At 39.2% G+C, this 17,433-nt stretch overlaps 1 protein-coding gene across 5 annotated transcripts in view; it reads right to left on the bottom strand.

Annotated features, from left to right (window-relative positions):
* ZFYVE26 (zinc finger FYVE-type containing 26) overlaps positions 1 to 17,433 on the bottom strand; it is a 51,396-nt gene that overhangs the window by 5,397 nt on the left and 28,566 nt on the right. For all 5 annotated transcript variants that reach the window (XM_052782403.1, XM_052782399.1, XM_052782402.1 and 2 more), the window contains 14 exons: positions 16,598 to 16,844; positions 15,377 to 15,475; positions 13,313 to 13,470; positions 12,223 to 12,392; positions 10,858 to 10,886; positions 8,598 to 8,719; positions 8,286 to 8,506; positions 7,502 to 7,649; positions 6,187 to 6,396; positions 5,116 to 5,331; positions 2,859 to 3,056; positions 2,332 to 2,534; positions 1,098 to 1,239; positions 505 to 564 (listed from right to left, as the gene is read on the bottom strand). In XM_052782403.1, coding sequence (XP_052638363.1) covers positions 505 to 564; positions 1,098 to 1,239; positions 2,332 to 2,534; positions 2,859 to 3,056; positions 5,116 to 5,331; positions 6,187 to 6,396; positions 7,502 to 7,649; positions 8,286 to 8,506; positions 8,598 to 8,719; positions 10,858 to 10,886; positions 12,223 to 12,392; positions 13,313 to 13,470; positions 15,377 to 15,475; positions 16,598 to 16,844 — 2,223 coding nt within the window. The remainder of the gene's footprint in view (positions 1 to 504; positions 565 to 1,097; positions 1,240 to 2,331; positions 2,535 to 2,858; positions 3,057 to 5,115; positions 5,332 to 6,186; positions 6,397 to 7,501; positions 7,650 to 8,285; positions 8,507 to 8,597; positions 8,720 to 10,857; positions 10,887 to 12,222; positions 12,393 to 13,312; positions 13,471 to 15,376; positions 15,476 to 16,597; positions 16,845 to 17,433) is intronic.

Consider the following 17,433-nt stretch of genomic DNA (forward strand, 5'->3'; position numbering starts at 1 on the left):
TGACTGATGAGCACCTCAACTTCTGCCCAGACATGAGGAAGGACAGGTACCCAGAGAGAGCTTCCAGTTATTCAGCTTTGCTCTCTCAGCCAGGAGAATAGTACAGAGATAGCCCTGGCCTTATTTATTCACTGTGTCTTTGCATGGCTATCATGAACTGCAGAGAGCTACCAAATCAGAGCTCTCTACTCACATCTGTGATTGTGGTTTGCCAGAGTTAAGTCACTGAACAAGGTGCACAGCAATGAAAAAGCTGTACTTAATTCCTCTGTAGGACCCAATTAGTTTGGAAGTGTCTTACTGAAGCAGCACCTTAATTTTCTTACCAAGCTTCCTCCAAATACATGGACATTTAAGACTTGAACTGGTGACTTTTCTCACAGGAGGTTTTTCTTTTGGGGGATTAAATGACATTTTGCAAAAAAAGTCTTTTGCTTAAACAATCGCTGCTTGCAGTAGTTACTTTTGTAATAATAGTGCTTGTTACATCAAGTTTTTCCGTACCTGAAGGACTCTAAATGCAATCCCAAAGCCCTCCTCAATGTTTTTGCCTTCCAACATGACCTGAAAAAGAGGCATAGATAAGTTTGTGGATGCACATTCCTTTTTCATTACATAGAGTTAAATAATAATGCATTTCCAGATTTTGCCCAGAGCTCAAAAGACAATGCATTACTTCAGCAGAAAACAGCACCACCCCAACAAGTAGAGCAAATATAGGGTCTATTGTCACACACCGATTCCCTGTGGGACATTGGGCAAGTTACAGATGGAGCTGAGCTGAAGTTAAGGGTTAGAATAATAGCAGTATTTGCCTTGCTTCAAAACACAACAGGATGTATAGTCATAAGGCATGTTACTATTTGTATTTGGGATGCTCTGCCTCTGAAAGTTTGAACGTTGAGGAGAGGAGCTCCAAGTTCTCATGTGTTCTCTGCTACTTTGAGGAAAAACATGCATTTTTCATAAACAGTAGGTTGCATACATGGACAAGTAACCTGCCCATGAAAAATACAAGAGGTTGCTCCAACCATCAAATGTTTCAAGTTAGTGTTGATGATGAAAAATATAGCTGTGTTTGAAATAGCAGTAAGTACCTTGCAAGCAACATCCATTTTCATGTTATTGTTTCCAAAGAGTGTGGGCAAGGAGGAACCCGACATTTGACATGTTCCTGAGCTCTCACATCGATGCAGGAACTTTGTTACCTCCATCTGCAGATCAACTGTATTGATGTGCCTAGATAAAGGAAAAATTCTGACTTTATTTTGAAATAGAAAGTGTCAATTATTATTTGTGTGAACTTACTAATTTCTTCAACACATTTCAAAATAAGGTATATTTCCAAACAGTAATTATTTTAGTGACTTTTTGACTTTGTCTTTTGTGTAGCCAAGTCTGCAGCAATGAGATACTTTTCAGATCCGTGCACTTAACATGCATCGCAAGCTGAAGGAGAGCACTTGTTCACATTATTTGAAAAGAAGTTAGCCAAAGAATCTGGATCCCAAATATCTGGCTCCCTCTTTTCCACCTCATCACACACACTCCTCCCCACCTTTAAATTAGAGTCCAGCCTAAGAAAAAGAAAGAAAAAAGCCCCTAAGAAAACCAAGATATAAAAGCCCAAGTAAAAGAGAGATCTGGCTAAATTTACACTTCAAATTTTGAATACGGGGATTCAGTTATGTCTGGCACCTATAACTTGTACATAGTTGAATGTTGTGAGTTAGCCCTGGTAAGAAGCTAAGCACCACAAAGCTGCTTGCTTTGTGGAGAGGAAAGGAAGAGCAGAAGCACGAAAACTTGTGGTTGATACATAGCTGCCTATACACTGTAGGGTTTGTTTTTTAAATTAAAGGAAGGTAGATGATACATAGACTGATATTTTTAGTAGAAACATTTGCTCATCTCCTGGGTTGGGCTGTTGGGGGAAAAGCTAATGGGAATCTTGTACTTGCAACTACATAAAAGTAAGATTTGGGTCAGGCACAGCTACCATGTGTTAGCTACAACCAACTTAAACACAACCACTGGAAAAAAAAAAAAAAAAAACCCCGACAACAACGAAAGGACGACAACAACGAAAGGACGACAACAACGAAAGGACGACAACAACGAAAGGACGACAACAACGAAAGGACGACAACAACGAAAGGACGACAACAACGAAAGGACGACAACAACGAAAGGACGACAACAACGAAAGGACGACAACAACGAAAGGACGACAACAACGAAAGGACGACAACAACGAAAGGACGACAACAACGAAAGGACGACAGCCTGAATTTCCCCTTTCCTGTAACTTAGGTTCATGTTTGTAGATACCTTGACACATCTGTAGCAGACATTTTCTTCCGAAAAGTGAATGCCATTTTTTTCCTTCCTGAACTTCTTGAGACCTCCTGCAGATAGACTTTGAGATGGTCCTTGATCTTTAGAAGCCATGTCTGTTTGCCTCCCAGTTCAGTGTAAGACTTTGCTCCATGAGTGAAAAATCTAATGCAGGTCATGGCAGCACGAACGTGATCCTAGAAGAAATATACTGAACACTAAGATGAACCAAAGTACACCACCTTCACTAATTGCTGTACTAAACTGTACTAAAGTGCTCACACAAAGCAGGCAATGCTCTGTTTTCTTCAAAACAGTAGTTAAGCTACTGCAATGCGCCAGATCCATGAAAAACGCACAGCAGGTCAGCTTCAGTCAGGCTCACACCTTCCTCTCTGTTTTTTAGGATTGTAATGTAGCAAAAATATAGTTGTCCATCATGCAGATTTACACCAATGTAAATAATCAAAAGTCAGTATTCAACATTTCACTGAAAGAGATGGCACTGACCCTCATCTTACCTTCATGAACTGTTGCAGCTCATACAGAATATGGTAGTAGTTCTTTCTCTGCAAGTATTTGCAGGCTGCAATCAAGTAGACTCCCCAGCTCTCCAATCCTGGATCAATGGTCTCCAGCAAGTTCTCCAACATATGCAGTTTTCCACTTTCATAACTTGGAATGAAGATCCCTTCAATGAACACTTCCGATGGGGATTCCTACACAAACATCAGAAAGGTTGCTTGAAGCAAAGCCACAGCAGCTTGTTGATTTTCTTCATATAACATAAAGGAGTATTAAGTGACAGAGATCATGAAATGAATAAATAATTTAGGTTGGGAGGGATCTCTGGAGGTCATTTGGTTCAAACCCCCAATCAAAGAATGACTTCCAGGTTAGGTCACACTGCTCTGGGCCTGTCCAGTCAAGTTCTGAGCATAACAAAGTAGGGCAATTAAACTGCCTCTCTGGGGCCCAGTCACTATGTCTAAATATCCCCACTGCAAAAAAACTTTTCCTTGTATCCGGTTGGAATTTCCCTTGCTTCAAATTGTGTCCACTATCTCTTATCCTTTTACTGTGCACATGAGATAAGCCTGGTTCTATCTTCCCTACAATCACCCACTTGGTAGCTGAAGACAGCACATAGATCTCCTTTTGCCTTCTTCAAGCTGGAAAAACCTAGCTCTATCACTCTTCTCATATATCATGCGCTTCAGGCCCCTAACCACTTTGGTGGCCTTCCATTAGACTTGCTCCACTTTGACAATGTCTGTTTTGTACTAGGGAACCCAAAACTGGGCACAGTAGTTCAGATGAAACCTCACAAGTAGTGAGCTGAGGGGGATATTTACATCCCTTGACCTCCTGATTATGGTCTCGCAAATGCAGCCTCACATATTAATGTTACTATGGAAAGAAGCATGTGTGACAACATGGCCTCCACAAACATTTTGAAGACACAATATGGATTTTTTTTTTTTTTTTTAAATCTCAGAGTAAGATAGAAGCTACAAAGCCTGTACACATAAAATGTTTCCACACCAACTGCAAAATGTTTCATCAGAAGCCTAGTACCTTACAGCTTTAAGGTAACAAACCTTCTTCTCTAGTTTGCGTGATTACTACCAGTCTCCTTGTCCAAAACTTCCACATCAAATTGTATGTCTAAAGTATTTTCAAAGCCTGTTACTTAACAAGTGAAATTATTTCACCAACATTGCAAAAATATGCAACTTTAAAGGCAAATTTAAACCAATATGAAGGATATATTTGAAAAGGAAATTTGATATGCAGGTAAGTATATGAGCTTAAAATGACTGATGATACAATGAGAAAGCAGGGCTGATAAGACAACTTAATTTTCTATTAATAAGTCTCGTAAGCAGACTGAAGATAATGGAATTTGATGTTTCAAGTTGTACTTTCTCAATAAGAATTATTTCAAATAATAATAATACAAAAAAATCAGTAAATCAAACACAAGCACAGAAACTTAAAAAAGCAAAAACCACTTCAAACCCCACACACTTAGCAGCTTTCAGGCTGGTGAGATGCAATGAATTCACATCTCCTCCACATCTCCCAAGAAGCACCCTTAATGAATTAGTGAGAACCTTACTGGAATAATTTCTAGCTTTAATTGTAATTTAGCACCAACAGAACTGTCTTCTCCAGACATTCTTAAGCCCTCCTATATTATGCAGTTTTCCTAAGGGAGAACTGGAAACCACGTTTTGGCTTCCCTAGATTTCTGTCTTCTGGGACATGATCCTGTATTCCCTTATATTCCTAACAGTTACAGAAGTGCAAACGAGAATGTCCAATTCAACAAACAATACCAAGAGGCAGAGCTACTGTGATAAAGTCTAGTGTTATCAGCACACCGGAATTCAAAATCTTCCTTCTCTCTTCTGAACTGTATGAGAATTAGTCCCAAGTTTTCAGCTTTGTAGAAAAAAGACAAAGTGTTGTTGATGCAGGACCTCTATCAAAAAAAAATAAACCATTTTATCCTCTCTAGAAGCCACTGTTTCAACACAATGGGAAAGAGAGATTAAACACAAGATATAAAGATCAAAGTTATTTTTTCATGTCCCTGAATTCTCGTCAGTCACGGGATAGTTAGTATAACAACATTTAGGACCTCAGAAAACTCCTGTGCAGAAAAACACCCAGAATGCTGCATGATGCTCATTACCATCTTAGACTACCCTTGAAGCCCTCTTAGCTACTTTTCAAATTTCAATTTAGGTTGTGGCAAATTAGATTACTCACCTTATTTAGCAAGTGAAGCAGTGCTTCTCTCATACAGTCATGCCTCATGTAAAAGCTTATTATCGCCAGATTAGTGCCGTAACTATGTAAATAGAACAAGCACTCTTGATAGTAGCTGTTGTGCTGAATTTTCCCCTCACACATCATCTCCAGAGACAGACTTCTTGTTCTCAGTGTGGCTTCAAGTTCCCTTAATGTGGCAAAGTAATCATCATCCTGCCATTAAAGCAGAGAATCAATGACAGGTGATGAGTAAGAAGAAAACTTTCTTTTCAGTTAGATCTTGTCACTCAGCCCTGAAGCATTTCTGTTATTGTTGTTTTTAAAATAGCTATCACTTTAGAGGGGTGCGAATCCAGTAATGCTTTTTATAAACACTAGATTGGAACCCTGCTATCAACAGAGGTGCTGAACATTGCTGTAGCTAGCATGGCTGTTTCCAGGGACAGACAGGAGGCTTATTTAAACACAATTCCACTGTCAACAGCTACTTCAATAACCCAGTTCAAACAAGCTTTTTTATTCTCCTAAAATATGTACGACTAAGAGGTCTTTCAATATTATGATTCTGCAGTTACTTAGTATTAAAAGTCATTTTTTGGTACCTAATCAGAACTTCCAGAGCTAATCCCAAACCATGTAATAGTGCTTTTTGACAAGGAAAGAAGAGTGGGACAGCATTTGTAAATTCTCCTTTGAATTCCTGCAAAGTTATCAGTTTCAGTCAAAAAAATGGCATTACTGCAGCACCACAACATATTGTTGGGATTGAGTTTAGTTTCCTCATACTGTAGTAATAACATGTTAACCAGTACAGCTTTCCCCTCCACTAAGTATGTCCCCAGATACTATGAAATCCTATTGTCTGGTTCTCAGCCACCAATTCACTGTGATGAAACAGCTAACAAATTTCCCAACAATATTCAGTTTGCAATATGCAATCATGACAAAAGAAGGAAAAAAAACCCCTAACACCTGATGTTGTAACGTGTTGCCATAAGATTTGTATTAAAACATCATTACTTGGCTTTGTTATAGCCCTTCAGAGCAGACAGAACAGAAGACCCTTACCGCAATGAGTATGGGCTTCACTGTGGACTCCAGGTACTGTATCACATCCTGGACTAGCCTTGAACCATGGTTCAGCTGGTTTAGATCCATAGGTGGCTTTAAACAGCGGTTAAACTTCTCTCTTGCTGAACTTAAGTTTCCAGCTTTAAGGCAAGCCATGCCCCAGGCATGCCATGCTCCACCTGGGTCCAACCCAGATTTTGTAGAAACCTAAATTCGAAATAATTCGTTAATATTGCAACACAGTCCCAGTATAGAAAACAGGAAAACTGGCTTACCACACAGTCTGAGATTGTGACCTTTCACTTCCTAGAGCACATTTCCCATTAAAACCAAAACGAAACCTGAAAAAATCAGTGCTGATTATTTCCATATTACTGGCACAAAATGCCAACTACCAAAACACCCACAATCTCCAAACATGGAAGTATTTTTTATTTTACAAGTTTAAGCAACTATCTTTCTGGGAAATTTCAGTTCAGCAGTTTTAAAATTCAGGACATTTTCACATCTGCTTTTCTAAAGCAGACGATTTTTACAGAGCAGAATTCATCAGGTTTGTGGTTTCAAAAAAAGCAACAGAAGATGCTTCACAAACCACCAGGATATTTTTTATTTCACAGAACTTTGCTGATCAAATTTATTCCTGATTTTCTTTAATACACCAGCTGCCTTTAAACATGAACCATATTTATTCAAAGAGGTCATCTATTCCTGCTGTTTATTACCCCTTAAAAATCCTAATCCTGTTTGTAGTATCATAATCCTGTTCTTAAACTGCAATGCAATAAAACAGAGGCTTATGAAATTCTGGGAGCAAAAGAAAGACAGAAGATGACAAACCACACCAGATGAACTCTGATAGATGTATTTGCCACCATTGCTGATTTCCAAGTAAATGCTTGGGAAAGGTGTCTTACTAATGTCTGCTGTGGGATTACAGACAAATGAAATCAAACATACAAGCTTCAGATAAAGTCCTGCCACAAAGGATGTCTCAGCCCTTCTACTGGATGCAAGATTCCTCCATTTAATGACTTTCTTGCAGTTAAGTCCATTCCAATTTTAATTGTACCAGGAAACAAGGCCCCTACCCTTCCCTTCAGCAGCCTGCTCCACAGCAGAAGGACTTTCCCTTCTCAGAAATTTTTTTCCAGTTTTCAGAAAATTATTTCTTCCCTGTTGAAAAATTTAATCCCAGTTTGTAACTGTTTAAATAAATTTCACACATCACATCCATCTGAACTCAGGAGGAAGAAAAGCAAAAGCCACTACAGAAGCATTATTAACACTGACATCCCTCCATTGTCATTACCTCTATAGCTAGCTGATAGTACTCTGCTTCCAGAAGCCGATTTCTTAGTCTTGTTACTGCTGCAGGAAGAAGAACCTGATCCAAAGATGGTATTGGACGGTAAGCAGCAGCAACCAAAATATTTAACACATCCACTTTGCTGATGTAGCTAGGAGAAAACAATGAGGTTAAACAAATATGCAAACTTTCACTATTATCATAAAGAACTTTATGTCAAAGACAACTCTTAGAACAGCGGTTCCTAATCACCAGTATACCAGGTTTCTCTATCCATCATACTATCCTATCCAGACTATTTTTTATTGGTTTTTTTGCCACGTTCAGTAGAACACTGGCACATGCTGACTGCAGACACCAGCTACATGTTACCAAATCAAACTAGTACATGTGAAATTCATGTATTACACCTGCCACCTCAAGCTTTGTAGGACAAAACTTCAGAAAGTGTAAAATGCTCATTCTCAGGAAATGCAGGTTTGAGATTCTATATTGAAATATAGATTGAAAGCAGATACACAATATCAGAAGTAAATCAGAAATAAAATATTTACCCCAGTCTTTGTGAATTATTTCTCCCTGCTCTGAGAATTTTCTCAGTAATTATCATGTAGTCATACTGCTTGAATTTCTACTATTTGAATTCTTACATTATGAGCTTCTCTTCTTGTTTAAAATGTCCGCAGTACAATCACAAAACAACCCTCCCACCCTTCACTCCCGAGTAAAAAAGGATAATGGTCTCGACAATACCTCAATACATCCTAGTGAACATCTGACTAATCACCTGTCACAGAGAGCTAGATCCTGGCTCCTTCCAGCTTTTACAAACATCATTTTGGCACTGAAGAGCAATTGTTTCATGATGTCCATGAGGAGACCAGCATCCACCTCAGGATTAGCGAGCCCTTGAGACAACTTGCAGCAGTGCTCTATCAGTTGGTGGCCACACACTATGCTGTCACTGTGCAGACTAAGGATGGCAATACACAAGGAAGAGCTGGGAGCCTGACAATTCGAGGAAAGAGAGACAAACATGGGTATTGAGATAGTTCTCCAGCGAACTGATTATATTGGACTCTCTTTCTCCAGATCTCACCTGTTCATAATAAAATTCACTGCGTACAATTTCATTCTCCTCTTCGTTCAGGGAAAAAATCCATTCAAGCTCAGTCGCCTTGGGTATTCGCACCACTGTGGAATATTCATGATTAGAAGTTTCTGCAGCCAAAAAGAAAACACCAGGTAGAATCACTGTATAAGAAGCAACAAAGCTGGCTAAGGACACATAATGCAGAGCATTCCTATACTCTCATAAAACAGTTATCTGTAATCCTCTCATTGTGCCACTTCCTGCCAGTATCACATGTCCAGCACACAGATTACAGAAACATTTCCATTCCTCAGCAGGCTGCCAAATTGTACCTAAACTTACTCTCACTGTTACCAACACCCTGTCACCAAAAACTGGCTCCAGTAACATGTCTTCAAATGATTACCCAACTCTTACCCTACTGGACATCAAGCACAGCAACCTCCCCTCTTTAGCCTTCCCTCAGGTAAGTTATTAAATATTTCTGAGCAGGAGGGAAGTGGAAATATGACAGCTGTGGGTTACAGCTAAAAAGGGAAACTGAAGAACAAGTTGTAAAAGAAAGCGTAAATTGACTTAACTGCCTGTATCTTCTTTTTAGAATTCGTTATTTGAACATATAGCCCAGCAGCTTGAGGACAAAAGACTGTGAGAAGATGAGCTAACTCCTTACATTTTCATATAAACTAGTACTGCAGAAAATTGGGTATTTGATCAAATGATTCAAGAAATTTCATTTCTGTGAAGTCTTTTTCTTTCCTCCAGATTAAGGAAATTTCTGTTTTGAAATTAGTAACCCAGAATAGCTACAGATCAAATATTGTCTGTCATCTGAGTGCAGCCGAGAGTGCACAAGCCCTCTGCTGCTCAAGTTTGTGATTGTGGTTCCTGGCAGAAAAACAATGGCCAATCTCACAATGCTAAGAAATGGAGAATAATGCTAATTTACTACTCTTTGCCCTGATCAACTTCCTCTTCTCCCTGGAAAAACTTTAAAAGTCTCAAAAATCACTGCTGTAGTTTTCACAGAAGGACTGTTAGAGTGTTGAGTAACTAAAACTGTAGGATGAATAAAAAAAAAAAGAAAAAAAGAGAAAAACACTATTTCTAAATTGAACTGGAAACTGGAATAATTACAATAAACCAGGCTTGAAAATATTTGATATATGATAAGCCTTCTTCACAGTCTCATCAGATAAGTTAGAAAAGCAGAATAAAACACTTTCCCTCTTACATCTGAGGATTTCTGTACTGTTCTTATTCACTCCTACTGCATGAATAGTATGGGCCCAGTGCTGTGTAGCAATGCTGCAGGCAAAGAGAAATACCTAACCAGAAGCAGCAGCTCAGAAACTGCATTTCAGCTGTTTCAGTCTTGTAACAAAGGCAGCAGTAAGTAAAGCAAACTTCTGTCAACAGCAAAAAAAAAAAAATACTCAAATAGCCCATCATACTTAAAAAGGCGACAAGTAAGGAAAAATATTTTAATTTGTTTTGTAGCACAAATGCAAATTTGGCACCATGTTTCACATTACTGCTATAAGCACTTCAAATAACTATGTTTTGGTCTGCCACAATTTCACGTCAGTGTAGGAAAATTTTGCAGAATCACCTCAAACACCAGACTAAGCAACAAACACTAAATATCTTCTGAGGAAAAATGGCAGGTAAAAAGAAAAAGTCAACTAAATTGTATTATTATTCCTGAAGTGTTATATTAGACATGGAAACTGAGGCACCGAAGAGAAATTACTAGTCCATATTCACACAACCAGCAAAGGAGATGGAACTCAGGACACAACCAGAGGGGCCTCATCCTGTGCTATCCCCAGCCAGCATGGGGTATCAAACACCACAGCGCACTGCGGTGGTATTCAGAGTTGTACTATCATGGTTTGTAAAAAGAGGATCACTCAGCACAGGTCTGTAGTGGGCTAATTAATTCCTACTCATACCACAGCCTCTCACTGACTGTTTCTGGTATGCAAGGTGCATTCTCTAACTGTTGTTTTTCAGTTCCTTCCTTTAATCCCCATCCAGCACGTTCAAAATTGGCTCAGACATCTCTCCTAAATCTCAATTTCCATTCACAGAAGTTTGGAATGCTCAATTTCAGCCTGCAAATGCAAAAACCATCAGTGATATTTTGTAACTCAAGTTTTGATCACCCTTCAGCTGCAACTAGATGTATCACCTTCCTATCTCTAACTCTGCTGCTAATCAGGCACTTCAAAAAATTGAACTTTAACGTTACTCCATTCCTTACCTTCCACTTGGTCCGGATCTTCTTTTCTGCTGTAATAAAGTAACAGAAAGAAACATCATGCCTACTGCAGCACACTGGGGAAAACATAGTTTTAAGAGAGATCAATACGGCTAGCCATTTCAGAACACTGTCTTGTAAAAATCTAACATCTCTCCCTCCCTGCCCTCTCTGACCCATTGCCCTGCCCCTGCCCCCTACTGTCTGGAAATCTAAGATCCTGCCTCTGCACTGTTGTATTTCAACTACACTAAGTAATCAGTTCTTATAACCTTCTGTAGGAATAGTACTGTTGCACACATCATAAAAAAGCAGACACTGAGAACAAGAAGAACTGCCAGTATCAGAATATGTCAGAGCTAAAATGAAGTTTTTGGCATCCAGGTCTCCGTCCTTAAGATTTAGTTGGTTTTGATATACAAATTGGGTGAGTATAAAAAAAACCCAGGCACTTAAGCAATTAGAACGTGACAGGTGGCATTCAAGCTCACTGCTAGGCTCTGATGACCTAATCTGGCAGTATAAGCAACCATTCTGACGCAAACTGGTTTAGCTAGAGGTGACTGCTTGTTTTTTCAGAGGTTCCTTTTCATATCTGCACAGTATTCATCTTTTCCTAGCAAGCCTGCTGATACTGCCATAGTGGATACTGCTACCTGCAGGCTTGCAAGGAAAAGAGGAAATGCAGCTGAAAGTGCAGCTGAAAAGAGTGAGTTTTACTCTCTGTGACCTTGATGGCAGTATCGGCTATGACAGTATAAGCAGGCTTAACAGGGTCACAGAGAGTAAAACCAGATGGCCTAACATACACACAACGAATTTCAGTCCAATTCTCAGCTTAAAGCAACCACATCATGAAAATCTGTCATCACAGCTGTCCCTTTTATTAAGGGCAGTTTCAAAGCCTATCTAATCATGAACTTGCTTTTGAATCCCCAAGGGTTCAAGGAGTTGTAATCAAGGGATTGTGGAATAACATTAAAACACTGATATGTTCAGCAGAGCTAGTCAACATGTAATGTTAATCCAGGAGCCGAGTAAACTGCAAGAAACTTTGTCACACTGTAGTAGTTTGTGCTGAATATGTTCTGCATCAAAGCATTCAGTTCTTAGGTTTAATAATTCTGTAAGCATCAACTGATCAAGGACTTTGTTGCCCAGCTCTCCAGTGTTCTTTCTAATCTGAAAAGTAAACTGAGGCATAAGGAACATCGCCATATCTACCAAACCTGAAAATCCCAACAGCTGGAGACCAAAAAGCTGATGTTATTATATTATCCAGATAAACCCAGATGTTTATTTCTCTCTTGTTCCATTCACACATTCTGCTGTGTACATGAAATTGAGAACTAGAATGGAAGGACTTACGCGCTTGTGTCTTGTACCAAGCCAGGCAGATGTTCTCTGTTGTAGTAGCTATAGCATTGATCGCATACACGAGACAGATTTTCTCTGCAAGCTTCTACTGCCATTTTCTTGGTGGAGCAAGAGCTGCACACCAGCCTGCCACAGCGCCTGCAGTGATGGCGCCTGTTAAACTAAGCATAAGAGGTCATGGATGAGCAACAGAAAGAATTTAATGAAGTCCCCTCCTATATATGCCTCCACTCATGAGTAAACTTACTCCATTTGAAGAGAGGAAACACCATGCATGATAAGGCTTTTCAGGACTATACAATGATTGATTCTCACTGTTACAATCCCTTTCTGCAGAGGGCATGGCAAAGAAAAAAACCAACCCAAAACCCAGAGGTAGGTACTTAAAACATGTTTGCTGCAGTCTTGGGCTTTCCACTATTTAAATTGTCCCAATGTTGATCACAGCACTAATTAGACCATCTCTTGGAAAAGTTAGAAGCTGTATACTGTCTTTCTGACACCATCTTAGTAATTTTCAAATTCAAAAGCAACAGATACTTTGAGAAAACAGTACTGTTTCTAAGCAATAGAAGATAACAGACTGCCAGCACACCTGCAAAACTCAAAATTAATATTCTCCCTTAGAGCGCCAATACAGTTGTTAACTACTCTATGAAACAACAGATTTTAGAAAAGCAACAGCAAAGATTACATTTTCTATATTGGTAATCTGAATTATAGGATGCTCATGTTAGTTCTTGCCAGCACAGTCAGTTAGACAGCCTTTTGAAATATTAATACTGCTATTATTACACATTTTTGAGATCTCATAGTTGTCTCCTCTCTGATGTCCAGATTTCCTCTTCAGGTTCTCTCACTTCACAGGACTCTGCAAGGAGCTAACTGCTGCCAGTCTCCTCAACTACACTAAATAGAAACTAATGGTTAAATATCAAGGGACTGGCAATCTTGTCAGGCCTACACTGATACAGACAAACTTGCTAAAGTAGCTAGTGTCTCTTAGGAAACAGACTATGAGCAAGTGTTCATGTTAAGGTCACAGTTCTAGGAATGTCTGTACTTTGTTTTTGCTCCTTACCATAGTAAAGCGTTCAGTTTTGCAAACCATACATATCATTTCAGTGTCATCAGGTATCCATTGCTGCTTTGGTGGTGGCTTCTCAGGAGGCACAAATTCTTGAGGAAACAAATTCTGCTGCAGACTTCTGTCTCTGGGACTTGCAGATATGGTAACACCTTAAAAAAAGCCAGGCCAAGAAAAACATGGAATGGGATTTAAGCTGTTTAATGGAGTCTTGAATACCAGAAAACACTACAGACTTACTGAGGCTATAAGATCTTTCTAGCTCACAAGACGACTACCATTATCCTTCAAATCAGGCATGGCAGAGTAACATTGTGAAAAGAATATATATGCTTTAAGCTAAAATTGTAAGATTGTAAACTTACAGTACTTCGATACTGGTAAGCAAGAGTACATACTTATTAATAGACATTTACCATAACAATTAGAGAAGTATAAGACAACTTGTCGACATCTGTTCTTGTATCATAAGCAGAGACTTAAAGGAGGAGGAAAAAAAAATGACCCCAGTATATGGATACCAAAAAGCGATATACTGTAAAATATAATCTCAAGGATACCCAGTGTTGACATTCCTGAAGACCAAGACTTTTCTTTGGTATCTTAGGTGAGGTGTGGTATGGCTAGCAACAGCATATCCCTCCCTGTTCTGGTCCCCTTTACAATCTACTGTGGGGAAACCAGTTCAAAGAGGCAGCAGTTTAAGTCTTTGGCCTTCGGGATCTTTGACCTTGCCAATGAAATACTCGTTGAATCAAGCTTACAGTATTAGATAGGCTTTTAGTTTATATGATGTGAGCCAGTTACACTACAAGCTAATTAAAAAGTTCAACATGTCATTGCAGCCCTGCAAGCCACTTTCTGTGCACCTGAACACTACGCTAAAAAAGAAAAAAATCTCCACTCCAATAAACCTAACTCATGCTCATCCAAGTAGATACTGGATTGCAGAAGAACATTAGAGGGCAAAGCATTCAAGTTTTGTAACAACATACAGATATTAAGTTGACCATTATGAGAAAAACTGAAGAGCTACACAGCCCAATCTAAGACGCTGCTGTCACTTCATGTAGGCAGAGCAAGAAGAGTCTTCAGTTCAGGATACAGAACCAGGGAACAGTTCAGACACCCTAAACTGTAGATCAGGATATCACTGTGCAACTCTACTTCAGGCCCATCACTTGCTGAGAATCACCAGCCTTGGAGGTTCGAGGATATCCTTTGCTAGTCATTCCCTGAGAGCACAGACCATGCATCTCTCACAATATATGTCCTCTGAAGAGTGCATCTCTTGCATTAGATGCTGAATGGAACCTATAGAAGGATTTGTGGTTGTTTTTAAGCCACAAATATTTGTCAGTTGTTTTGGTTTAAATTATTTTGTTTCTATTTATTTGTGTTTGAGGACTGTGAGTGGAGCCGCTCGGACAGTACAAGGTGTGCTACTTCCCTCAGGTCAAAAGAGGGATCCTAGAAAAAAAGTAAATTCAAGGACCAAAAGAATGACAAAAAAATACAACACAAATGAGATTTCTACTGTAAAGCCAAAGTTAAGATCCAGAAGAAAAAAAGTTACTGACCAAAGAATAGGAAGACAAGGAGAAGTCCCACAATGATGGGCTTCCAGACAAGCTCTGCCTATATACCCAAAGAGAGAGTACAGAAATCAAGACACAGAAAGATTAACCTGCAGCACCATTAATCCACTAGCACCCTAGCTGTGGCAAAGAGGTAATTTTTTTTTTCTCCTGCAGATGTAGTCCTGTTTCCTATGGTCTGTTCAGGCTTGGTTTTTTCTGTAAGGTCTGGAACGGAAAGGTTTTGTGCTGATTTTTCAGATATTTTGTAGACACCTACCAAAAATCAAAACAAAGCCACATACTTCTTGTTCCCCTTTAAGTTCTCTTTTAATTGGGCCCAAAGCACCCAGCTGTAGAGACGTACTAATCTGCATTAAATGCAACCCAAGTTACTATTAAGTGGTGGGACACACATACATAAGGGATAAAACAAATAAGAACAGGTTGAAAGAAAATGGCACCAAGGTCTTAGCCTTACCAGTAAAGCTGACAGGAGATAGTTCTGATGATCCCGATTTAGACAGTGCTTCACATTCCAATACCTGATTGAGACTTTCTTGGATACGTATCAGAGAATCTAGGACAAAAGGAAGAAAAAAAATAAAAATCAGAGAACAACACTGGCCATACATCCACCTGTTTTTATGAAGATTACAGGAATCAATTCACAGCAGTATGTAAGAATGTCAGCACAAAACGGAACTAGCTATGTAATTACAAATTACTATGTTTTCATGAAAATTAGCCCACAACAATTCACGCAAAACTATATAAAATTCAATGACCTAAAACACAGAGAAAGGGATCCTTATCAAAGCAATGGACTGCTGATAGGCACAGGAATAATACAATAAATATCAGATGTGAAAACAATTAGTTGACACAAGATGTGCATGGCAAATACTAAATGCTTCATATCACAGTGGAAGGAACATACTTGCAAAGTTATAGGTCATTTGGCAGAAAAAGATAGGTAAGTCTGATGTTTTTATGTTAGCAAGAGCTGCATCTTTAAATCATGAAATGAAGTCAACATTTGGAAACTTGCATAAAGCAAGGTGATACCATATATGTAGGTATAGATAGATACAGACAGGTACACATGCCATGTGCTTTTGAAAGAACGAAACAAAAGCACTGGCCTTGATCTGCAGCACCCTCTGGTGTTGAGTTCTAAAACCCTGAGAGGAGTGAGCCAGATGCAGGAGATTCGGAGGCAACATGGATGAGAAGGGATTGGCAAACCAGAAAGGAGAACCATGCTGAGAATGTTAAATAGAACTACAAGTTTAAAAGTCTTTTATATGAAAAAAGGAACAGGACTCTGGTAGGAAGAAAGACTATGGAAGATTAAATCCCCATTCTATTTGGGGGAAGATGCAGCTGGCTGCAGGTTTTAGAACTGCTTAAGTCATCAGTGACTTTGCGTTAAACAAAAATGAAAGAAAATTGAACAATATCATATAAGAAAAGAGACCCCAAAAAGAAGCAACAGAGGAAAGTCCGAGAAACTTTTGAAGCTGTTGGTCCTTGAGAACATCTATTTACAAGAAAGGCAAAGACTTTAAGAACATGTCCTGGGCTACAGGGAGACTGGAGTCACAAATCTAAAAATGTTGTGGCACAATTGGTGAAATGATTCTGGGGGAAATTGGCCCTTCTTTCCCAAGTGAAAAACAGCATTCTCACGGACAGTCACCTGATCTCTTTTCTTTTAATGCAAAAGGGAAGTTGAGAGCTTTTTCTGCATACTTGGAGAGCAAATTGTCAATGTCTTCTACAGTAAAACCAATTTCCTGTCCAGCTAAGAGCTGGTGCAGTGTCTGCACAGCAACAGCTACGCAGTCCACCTTCATATTCATGAGGAGCTGTTCCAGCATGAGCAGTGGCCTGGAGGAGAGGTGGAAGTAGTTAACACGGGAGAGCTCAGGCAGAGTCAGCAGCACCTGAGACAAAGAAAAAAGCACATGTTAAAATTATACACCTTCAAATATGTGTTTTTGTGAGATTAAAGACAAGAAACTAGCACAGTAGCTTATGCAGAGAATGGAGTAACATATAGAGGCCAAAAAATGGAGGTAGAACGACTTAGACCTATTCCTACTTCTGTTACAGAATTACTGAGTGGATTTGCAGAAATTACTTAGCTTCCACTTTCCCATTCTATAAAACACTGCCTGATTTCAGAGGCAGCTGAAGACTAGAAAGCACTTTGTGACCCTGTGACAAATATTTTGTAGCAGGGTAGAGCATATTGTCTTATTAAAATAAGCTTATAAAAAGAATTTTAGCCCAATCATTATCTTTGCATCATTTGCAGAAACATCAAGAGGAGAAATTAAGAGCAGTTCTCCTAAAGATGGACAGTTAACATAGACACTTTCCAAATTAAATCATGTCTTCAAAAGGGACAAGTAAGGAAACAGGAAGCCCAGCAAAATACTGTTGTGGCACACACTGGCACAAGCTGCTATTTGTAGTCCTACAACAAAACAGACATTACCAAAAGCACTGCATTTTGTTTACATATAATGC

This window comes from Harpia harpyja, chromosome 3, assembly GCF_026419915.1.
Source record: "Harpia harpyja isolate bHarHar1 chromosome 3, bHarHar1 primary haplotype, whole genome shotgun sequence".
Taxonomy (NCBI): Eukaryota; Metazoa; Chordata; class Aves; order Accipitriformes; family Accipitridae; genus Harpia; species Harpia harpyja.